This window comes from Tetrahymena thermophila, assembly GCF_000189635.1.
Source record: "Tetrahymena thermophila SB210 genomic scaffold scf_8254484, whole genome shotgun sequence".
Lineage (NCBI taxonomy): Eukaryota > Ciliophora > Oligohymenophorea > Hymenostomatida > Tetrahymenidae > Tetrahymena > Tetrahymena thermophila.
Window position 1 is genome coordinate 54,425 of NW_002476259.1, and position 11,206 is coordinate 65,630.

Consider the following 11,206-nt stretch of genomic DNA (forward strand, 5'->3'; position numbering starts at 1 on the left):
ATTATTTAATTTTAAAGAAATTTTTATAAATTAAAATATTTTGACTTTTAAAAATAATTTAAGATAGTATTCCAAATTTTTTATTGCAATATATTTAGTATATCTAAATATTTTTTAAAAATTGTAATTTTTTTATCCTATAATTATGTTTAAAAAATATTAATTTCGATTATTAATATTAAAAATTTATATATTTGATATAAAAGCATTGCATTTACAAAATTTAATAAGATATAATAAGACACTAGTAATTATTTAAAGATATAATTTTTTTATGTGAAAATTTGTGGTTAGCTTTAGAGTAATTATTTTATTTTTGTAAATTTAATTTATAAATTATATTTTATTTAATATATTATTTATTTACTTACAAAAAATTGGTATTTATAAGTAAAAATAATAATAAATCTTACAAAATATAAGGTTAAAATATCCTATCACAAAATATACTTACTTTTTTCAATAAATTTTTATTATCATAAGAAATATTTTTTAAAGGTAACTAATCTTTTTGATTTAAGACACTTTCTTACTTTCAATTCTTATAATTCTTTCCTTATTTTTTATTTAATATAAATTAGAGTAAATTAATAAAAAAAGTTTATTAATGAATAAGATTTTTGAATTAAAAATTATATTTTAAATCAAATAATAATAAAAAAATTAGCAGAATAAAATAAAAATTTTAACAAATCAAATAAAAATTTAATAAATTAATAAAAAGAGTTATATTGATTTTATATTTTAAAAAATAACACTCAAAAACTGTTTTTACTAAAGGGTAAGTGTCAAATTTGAGAGATTAGTGCACTTTCCTAATCCAACACTTAAGCTTAATGCACCTTCATCATTAATTTAATTCGCCCTTTTTAAATATTGAAGAAAAAAATACAATTAATTAATTAGAAGGAAGGAAGACAGGAATAAATTAAGAAAAAATATAGATAATAAGTAATAATAAAAGCAAATTTTGAAAATTAAAATTAGTTAAATTAACAATGAAAGAAAATAAAAAAGAAAAACAAAAATAAATGAATGAAATAAAAAGCTAATAAATAAAAAATTAAATTAGAATTTTATTGTTTTTAATTCATTTTTGAATTAAAAATTATCACAATCCAAAACAAATAATCTATTTTTACATAAGACTTAGTGTCAAATTTGAGAGATTAGTGCACTGTGCTAAAGCAGAACCTAAGTCTGATGCACCTATTGCACCAATTTAATTGTTGCTTTTTAAATATTGAAGAAAAAAAATATAATTAATTAACTATTTAGAAGGAAGGATAATATTGAAGAAAAGATATAATATAATATAATAAGAAATGAATACATTTTTAATAAAAGTAAAATTTGAAAATGAAAAAATTAATTAAATTAACTAATAAAGAAAAATAATTCAATTCAAGCAGAATAATTATAAAAAACAAAAATAATTAAAATAAAAAATATCACAACCCAAAAAATTAAATTGCTCTTACAAAAGTCTAAGTGCCAAATTTGAGAGATTAGTGCACTGTGCTAAAGCAGAACCTAAATCTGATACACCTTTATCACCAATTTAATTCTTACTTTTTAAGTATTGAAGTAAAAAAAAATATTTAATTAGTAAATTAGAAGAAAGGAAAAATGAAGAAAAAATATGAAATAATAAGAAATGAATTAATTTATAAAAAATGAATACTTTGAAAATAAATAAATTAAAGAAAAAAAAAAACGCAAGCTGGATAAAAAAGAAAAATAAAAAGCTACATTCAAAAACTAATAAACTATTTTTACCTAAGACTGAGTGTCAAATTTGAGAGACTGGTGCATTATGCTAAAGCAAAACCTAAACCTGATACACCTTCATCATTAATTTAATTCTCCCTTTTTAAATATTAAAGAAAAAATTTTAATTAATTATAAAATTAGAAAGAAGGAAAAAATGAAGAATAAAAAAATAATAATAAGTAACGAATTAATTAATAAATAATAAAATCAAAAGTTAGTTAAATTAAAAATGAAAAAAAAAAACTCAAGCAAAATATAAAACAAAAACAAAAACAAATCAAATAAAAATCTAATTAATAAATAAATTAAAAGAGTTAGTTTTTTTGTTTTTAATGGATTTTAAAATAAAAAATACCATAAATCTAAACAAATAAATTGTTTATACCTAAGATTAAGTGTCAAATTTGAGAGAATAGGGCACTTTGCTAAACCAGAACCTAAGTATGATGCACCAATTGCACCAATTTAATTCGCCCTTTTTAAATATTGAAGAAAAAATTAATTAGTTAATTAGAAAGAATGGAAAAAAGAAGAAAAAATATGAAATAATAAAAAATTAATTAATAATAAAAACAAAGTTTAAAAATGAAAAAGTTAGTTAAGTTATCAATGAAAGAAAAAAAAAACAAGCAGAATTAAAAAAAAAACAAAAATAACTCAAATAAAAAGCCAATAAATAAATAATTTAAAAGAATTCTTTATATATTAAAATATATCACAATCCATAACAAATAAACTGTTATTACCCAAGATCAAGTGATAAATTTGAGAGATTAGTGCACTTTGCTAAAGCAGAACCCAAATGTAATGCACCTTCAGCATTAATTTAATTCACCCTATTTAAAAATAGAAGAAATAAATTAATTATAGTTTATTAGAAGGAAGAAAAAAATGAAGAATAAATATGAAATGATAAGAAATAAATTAATTAATGGTAAAATCAAAATTTTAAAATGAAAAAATTAATTAATAAAATAAACAAAGAAAGAAAGAAGGAAAAAGGCATAAGCAGAGTAAAAAGAAAAATCAAAATTAATCAAACAAAAAACAAAAAATTAAAAAAGTTAGTTAATTTTATTTTTAAATTAAAAAATATCACAATCCATAGCGAATAAACTATTTTTACTAAAGATAAAGTGTCAAATTTGAGAGATTAGGGCACTTTGCTAAACCAGAACCTAAGCCTGATGCACCAATTATACTAATTGCACCAATTTAATTGTAGCTTTTTAAATTTTGAAGAAAAAAATATTTATAATTAGTAAGTTAGAAGGAATGAAAAAATGAAGAAAAAATATAAATAGTATGAAATAAGTTAATAATAAAAGTAACAAAATAAAAAAAACAAAAACACAATAAAAAATGAAAAACAAAAATAAATTAAATAAAAGCTAATAAATAAATCAAGATAGTTTGCCATATTATTTTAAATTTGTTTCATATTAAAAAATATCACAATCCAAAACAAATAAACTGTTTTTTACTCAAGATTAAGTATCAAATTTGAGAGATTAGTGCACTCTGCTAAAGCAGCAGCTAAATCTGATGCTCCAATTGCACCAATTTAGTTGTCACTTTTTAAATATTGAAGAAAAAAATATAATCAATTAGTAAATTGGAAGGAAAAGCAAAGAAAAGATAAGAAATGAATAAATTAATAATTAAAAAAAGAGAAAAAAAAAAACAGAATAAAAAAAGAAAAACAAAAATAAATCAAATAAAAGCTAATAAGTAAATAAATTAAGAAAGTAATTCATATTGTTTTAAATTAATTTTATATAATAATACCACAATTAAAAACAATAAAACTGTTTTTACCTTAGACTAAGTGTCAAATTTAAGACATTAGTGCACTATGCTAAAGCAAAAGCTAAATCTTATGCTCCTTTATCACTAATTTAATTTTAGCTTTTTAAATATTGAAGAAAAAAGATATAATTAATAATTAGAAGGAATGAAAAAATGAGTTAATTTAACAAAGAAACAAAAAAATACAAACAGAGTAAAAAATAAGAATAAAAATAAATTCAATAAAAATCTAATAAATTAATTGAAAGTTTAGTTATATTGTTTTTAATTCATTTTTAAATTAATCATACTAAAAGTTAAGTGTCAAATTTGAGAGATTAAAACACTTTGCTAAAGTAGAACCTAAATCAGATGCACTAATTGCACCAATTTAATTCCCCCTATTTAAATATTTAAGAAAAAATTGTAGTTAATTAGAAGGAAGGAAAAAAAAGAAAAAATTTGAAATATAAGAAATGAGCTAATTTTTAATAAAAGCAAAAGATGCAAAAGAAAAAAATTGTTAAATTAACAAAGAAAGAAAAAAAACGCAGCAGAATAAAAAAGAAAAACAAAAATAAATGAAATAAAAGTTATTAAATAAATTTAAACAGTTAAATTGTATTGAACTAATTTTTATATTAATAAATATCACAATCAAAACAAATAAATTATTTTTACGCAAGATTAAGTGACAGATTTGAGAGATTAATGCACTTTAATAAACCAAGACCCAAACTTTATACATCTTCATCACTAATTAAATTGTAGCTTTTTAAATATTGAAGAAAAAAATAAAATTAAATAACTAATTAGAAGGAAGGAGAAAATTAAGAAAAAATATGAAATTATAAAAAATGAATGAATTAATAATAAAAACAAAAGTTATAAATATTTGTATAAATAAAAATGAATGAATGAATGTAGATGAGAATTTTTATTTCAAAAAATATTAAATTAAAATACAAAAAAATATTAAATAATAATATAAATATTAATAAATTAAATATACCTCAGATCAATATGGAGAACCTAATGAGATTAAAATTAAGAGTTTAAAAACTTTTTTATTAATAAAATTAATTTGAAGAATATTCATAAAAAAAATATATTATCACTTTTTTTAGATCATTAAAGTATTTTTTTTATTATTTCATTTATTTTTTTATTTTTAAAAATATTGGAATAGCAATTTATGAAAACTTAATTAATTACAAGTATGTTAAATAATGAATGTACTTTTATTTCTTTTCAATTTTATAAAAAGAAGAAATAAATTATATAATTTATCAAATATGAAAATTCTATTTTTTTATTTAGTAAATTTTTCATTTATAATCTAGTAACGAGTGGAATATATATTTTTGATATTAAAATAATTATAAATTCTTTAACTATTCTCAAATTCAATTAGCTTTTTTTAAAGCACATGATATTTTGCTATAAAGGTTAGGATATTTATTTTCTAAAATATAAAATTTAATAATCAATCAATTTAAACAATTTATTTATTTAAGCTGGCCATTTATTAGTTAGTTATCATATATTGGGGCATATAAAATTAAAAATATAGTATGTCTTATAATGTCTTAAATACCATATTACCTCGATCAGAGACCTGATTGAGTTCCAGAGGTTTATTAAATTTCTCATATTTTCAAGGCACTTTTTTTTGGGCAAAAAAGATACTTAGGGAATGCCTTAATTAATGAGCATTTACAGTATATATTATATTTTTCTAGTAATTTTATATTTTATATATTTATTCATCCATCATTTTTTTTAATGTATTTATTATCATTAACATACATAAAAATAAATTAATCTCCTAGATTTAAGAAACTTTTTCCTTAGTTCAAATTTTAGTGATTCATGGTAATCGCTATTACTTTTTTTAATATAAATTAGTTTAAGTTACTAATCAAGATTAACAATAAATAAATAAATTAAAAGAGTTCTATTATTTTAAATTCAATTTATATTAAAATATATCTAAAATAATAACAAATAAACTATTTTTACATAAAATAAAGTTTCAAGTTTGTGAAATTAGTGCACTTTGCTAAGGTAGAACCTAAATATAATACTCCTTGTTCACTCATGTAATAATTCTTACTTTATATATATTGAATATAATATTTATAACTAATTGTTAGCAAGTAAAAATGAAATTTTAACAAATGAATGTTAACAATCAAAGCAAAAAATTGTAAATTAAAATTATTTTAATTTAAAAAGAATACAAGAGCAATACAAAATATAAAAATAAGTTAAATGAAAACCTAATAAATAAAGAAATAAATTAAAAGAGTTTTAATGGTTTTTAATTTGTTTTTATGTAAAAAAATATCACAATCCAAAATTTTTACCTAATATCAAGCGTCAAATTTGAGAGACTTGTACATTTTGCTAAAGCAGAGCCTAGACTTTTGGCATCTTCATCACCAATAAAGTTCCTACTTTTTAAATATTGAAAAAAAATAATCAATTTGTGACCTTAAAAGAAATTCAAAGAAAAAATATGAAATAATAAGAAATAAATTAATTAAAATAAATGAGTTAAATTAAGAAGAACAAAAAATACAAGCATAATAAAAATAAAAGTAAATCAAATAAATAATTAAATAATTAAATTAAAAAATAAATATGATTATTTTTGTTTATTTTTTTTGAAAAAAATATAAAAAAAAACTGTTTTTACCGAAGATTAAGTCTCAAATTTGAGAGATTAATGCAATTTGATAAAGCTAAACATAAACCTGAAGCACTTTTATCACCAATTTCATTTCCGCTTTTTAAATATAGAAGAATAAAATATAAAGTAAATTAGTTAGAAAGAAAAAATGAAGAAAAATAAGAATTAATTATTCATTAAACCAAAAACTAAAAATGAAAAAATGAGTTAAATTAAGAAACAAAAAATTCAACTATGAAAAGAAGAAAATAAATCAAATAGAATGCTGGCCAATAAACAAAATAATAAATGAATAAGTAAGTTAAAAGAGTTTTTTTCTTTTTAAATTCTTTTTTATATGAAAAAAAATAACAATATAAACTGTTTTTACTCAAGATAAAGTGTCAAATTTTATAAATTAGTGCACTTTTTTAAATCAGAACCTAAAGCTAATGCACCCCCATCGCCAATTTGAATATCACTTTTTAAATTTTGAAGAAAAAATATAATTAATTAGTTATTTTAGAGAATTCTTAGTAATGAAGGTAAAATTAAAAAATTTATTAAACTTAAAAAGAAAAAAAACAGAATCAGACAGACTAAAAAATAATAAACAAATCAAATAAAAACTAATAAATAAATAAACTAAAAATTTTAATAGTTTTTAATTTATTTTAAATAAAAATATAACAATCAAAAATGAATCATTTTTTTTTACTTCAACTAAAGGGTCAAATTTGAGAGACTAGTGCTCTTTGCTAAATTAGAAATTAAGCCCGATATACCAATTATACTAACTTAATTTTCACTTTTTAAAAATTGAAGAAAAAAAATATTATTAAATAATTAGCTAGAAGGAAAAATAAGAAAGAAAACATATGAAAGTTTAACAAATCAATAAGTTTATAATTTTAATAAAAATATTTTAAATATTATGAAATGAGTTAATAAGAAAAATAAAATAAAAATAAATCAAATAGAAAGCTAATAAATAAGTTAAATGGGTTAATTATATTGTTTTAAACTCATTATTTATATTAAAAAAATATCATAATCTAATCTAAAACAAAGTTGTTTACCGAAAATCAAGAAATAATTTTGAGAGATTAATGCATTTTGCTAAAGCAGAACCTAAGCCTGATATGCCTTCATCATTAATTGAATTAGAACTTTTAAAAAATTGAAGAAAAAATATTTTATTAATTAGTAAGTTTGTTAATTGTAAAAATATGAAAGAAAAGCAAATTAATTAATTTAAAATTTTAAAAATATAACAATCAAAAACAAATAAAAAGTTTTTACCTAAGATAAAGTTTCAATTTTGAGAGATTAGTGTACTCTGCTAAAGTAGAACCTAAGCTTAATGCACCAGTAGTATCAATTTAACTTGCTCTTATTAATAATGGAAGAAAATTAATAAAATTATTTATACAGTTAGTTAAAAAAAAAAGAAAAGCATGAAAAAAAAGTTAAAAATAAAGAAAGAAAGAAAGAAAGAAAGAAAGAAAGAAAGAGAAAAAAACAGAATTAAAATAAATAAATAAGTAAATTAAAAGAGTTTTATTATTTTAAATAATTATATTTTTAAAAATTATTTTCAGTATAAATAAATTATTTTTACTGAAAATCAAGAGTCAAATTTGAAAGATTAGAGCAGTTAACTAAATCAGAACCTAAATCAGATGCATCTTAATCACCAATTTATAGATTAGAAAGTCTATTAGACAAAATATATTATAAATAACTTGAAAATTATATTAAAAAAGATAAAAAATGAAAATATACCTTTCATCATAATGGAGAGTTGAATGAGATTAAAGTGAAAATTTTATGAACTTTTTTTTATCAGTAAATATAAATTAAAAGAAAATTAATAAAAAATAAATAAATATTTACTTCTTCTAAATTCTTAAAATGTTTTTTATATAACATCATTTATTTACTTATTTATTTTTCAAAAATGTTGAATCTCAAAATTTGCAAATTTAATAAATTATAAAAATATTAGGAGATTAATTTAGTTTTAATTAGAGTTTATTTGGATAAAAAGAACAAATAATGATAAGGTAGATAAAATAAGAAATTACATACCTTGATTATAGGAAGTGATATCACCAAAAAATTAGCTTAACATTTATTATTAAATTTTAATCCTACTAATTAAAGCATAAAAATTTAAAAATGTAATAGTAATTAGAGATCGATGGGTGGGTAGGTAGGTATACATTGAAAAATTCAGTTCTTAAATTTTAACTAAATAATTTTTATAATAATATTTAGGTTTCAGTGTAGTAATGAGGGGAAATTAATAGACTTTATAGCATATTTAGTATTTATAATATTTCTAAACAGAGCTGAGAGCTGGAAACAGATAAAAAAATTTACGATCTTTGGGTAATGTGAACAAAACTACATTATAAAAATATTAATTATCAAAAAAATACTTATGTATATTAATGATAAAGAGTAATTATCCATTTACGTTGTTAATTTGATTCAAAAAATAAATTCAATTTAAATCTAAGGCATACAAAAAACAATTTAATATTAAATTTATTTTTTTGTTAATTAATTAAAATCAGTATTTTCTATTCTTTTTGATTTTTTCATTTAAATTGAAAGTAAGTCAACCATATTTAGGTTTTGGTTCAGTAAAACGCACTAATCTCTAAATTTTGTTTGCCACTATATTTATTGTAAGTTATTGAATAAATTTGATTGAAAAAATAAATAAATAAATAAATAAATAAATGGGGTTAAGCTAAATAATTTTAAAACAAAATAATACAAAATTTGAAATTCTATTTATTTTATTAACTAACTAAAATCAACATTTTATTTTCTATTTCAAATTATTTTACTAAATATATATATTGTAGTTTTTTTAATGTTGGAAACTATATAAATTCAAATCGATTTCTTTGTATATTATTAATCACAAAAGTTAAAATAAAAAGTAAAATTTGATTTCTCCTTGAGGTTTTATTTAAATCATGGTATCTAATTAATTAATCATGATCAATAAAAAAAGGATAGAAATATGATTGGCAGATAATATTTCAGATTAAAATAAAACTGGCATATAAAAGCTTGGAATTTATATTATTTAATAAGATATAAAATAACACTAAATGTATCAAATTATTTTATCATTTTTGGAGAAACCGGAGGGTTTGCTTAAGAGGAATATTAATTTATTTAAGTAAAGTTAATTTTTTTATTTTTTATAAATAATTTATTTACTTACAACTATATGAATGAAATTTATAATTAAAAACAATTATAAAATCTATCTATCTATTTATATTTTATGTTAATAAACTTTTTTTAAATATTATATAATTAAATATATTATATTATTCAAAACTTTAATATTTATTCATTCATCCTTTTTTCGCCACTTGTTTATCACCAGAAATATTTTTGAAAGACAACTAATCTTTTTGATTTAAGACACTTGCTTATTACTTTGAATTTTTAAGATTCACTCATTGATCTAAAAATTTAATAATAAATATGTTTAAATTTTAAATAAATATCAAAATCGAATAAACTTTTAAATTAAAAATTATTTCTTAAATTAATAAATAAAATAGCATTAATGGAATAAAAAAGATAAAAAAATAAATCAAATTAAAGCTATCAAATAAATTCAAAGAGCTTTTTTGTTTTTTATTCATTTTTATAGTTTAAAATATCACAATCTAAAAATTATAAACTGATGCACCGATTGCACCAATTTAATTGTAACTTTTTAAATATTGAAGAAAAAAAATATCATTAAATAGTTAATTAGAAGGAAAAAATGAAGAAAAATATGAAATAATAAGATTAATAATTAATTAATAATAAAAGTAAAAGTTAAAAATAAAATGATGAGCTAAATTAACAAAGAAAGAACAATAAAAGCAAGCACAATAAAAGGCAATAGAAAAAAGAGCTTTATTGTTTTTAATTAGTTTTTATAATTAAAAATATTACAATCCAAAACAAATAAACTGTTTTTACTCAAGACTAAGTGTCAAATTTTAGAGATTAATACAATTTGCTAAACAAGAACCTAAGCCTGATGCACCCATTGCACCAATTTAATTGTAACTTTTAAATTATTGAACAAAAAATATATTATTAAATAGTTAATTAAAAGGAAAAAATTGAAGAAAAAATATGAAATAATAAGATTGGTTAATTAACAATAAAAGCAAAAGTTGTAAATAAAATGATGAGTTAAATTAACAAAGAAAGAACAAAAAAAAGCAAGCACAATAAAAAGAAAAAGAAAAAAGAGCTTTATTGTTTTTAATTAGTTTTTATAATTTAAAATATATCACAATCCAAAACAAATAAACTATTTTTACTTAAGGAAAAGTCCTAAATTTGAGAGATTAATGCAGTTTACTAAACCAGAACCTAAGCCTGATGCACCCATTGCACCAATTTAGTTGTAACTTTTTAATTATTGAAGAAAAAATATATCACTAAATAGTTAATTAGAAGGAAAAAATGAAGAAAAAATATGAAACAATAAGATCGATTAATTAACAATAAAAGCAAAAGTTGTAAATAAAATGATGAGTTAAATTAACAAAGAAAGAACAAAAAAAGAAACAATAAAAGAAAAAGAAAAAAGAGCTTTATTGTTTTTAATTAGTTTTTATAATTCAAAATATCACAATCCAAAACAAATAAACTGTTTTTACGATAGATTAAGTGTCAAATTAGAGAGATTAATACAATTTGCTAAACCAGAACTTAACCCTGATGCACCTATTGCTCCAATTTAATTGTTACTTTTTAATTATTGAAGAAAAAATATATCATTAAATAGAGTAAATTTCGATACAAATTTACAAAAAGCGAGTTTTATATACCGTGTTTTTACATTTAATAAAATTAAAATTTTAAATATTTTTTGTGAATTTTTTTTCATCCATTTTTGAGTTTGAAAAAATTTATTTTTTTCAAAAAAAA

At 18.5% G+C, this 11,206-nt stretch overlaps 2 protein-coding genes across 2 annotated transcripts; one reads left to right on the forward strand and one right to left on the reverse strand. All coding sequences in view use genetic code 6, as the record gives it.

The window, feature by feature from the left end:
• Nucleotides 1–331: 331 nt before the first annotated feature.
• Nucleotides 332–8,391, reverse strand: TTHERM_001117321 (hypothetical protein). Its single transcript, XM_012799293.1, has 22 exons — nt 8,132–8,391; nt 8,021–8,070; nt 7,857–7,952; nt 7,538–7,627; nt 7,315–7,404; nt 6,954–7,043; nt 6,627–6,716; nt 6,263–6,352; nt 5,931–6,020; nt 5,584–5,676; nt 4,243–4,332; nt 3,873–3,962; nt 3,592–3,681; nt 3,258–3,347; nt 2,900–2,998; nt 2,520–2,609; nt 2,159–2,248; nt 1,780–1,869; nt 1,534–1,571; nt 1,143–1,194; nt 776–865; nt 332–555 (listed from the first exon to the last, which is right to left on the reverse strand). Exons 1-22 carry the CDS (start codon nt 8,168–8,170, stop codon nt 477–479), a joined length of 1,806 nt encoding a protein of 601 aa, XP_012654747.1. The 5' UTR covers nt 8,171–8,391; the 3' UTR covers nt 332–476.
• Nucleotides 8,392–8,438: 47 nt separating this feature from the next.
• Nucleotides 8,439–8,730, forward strand: TTHERM_01117340 (hypothetical protein; the record flags this gene model as incomplete). Its single annotated transcript, XM_001022486.2, has 3 exons — nt 8,439–8,454; nt 8,516–8,634; nt 8,701–8,730. The coding sequence occupies 3 exons, from the start codon at nt 8,439–8,441 to the stop codon at nt 8,728–8,730; spliced, it is 165 nt and encodes a 54-aa protein (XP_001022486.2).
• Nucleotides 8,731–11,206: the final 2,476 nt, after the last annotated feature.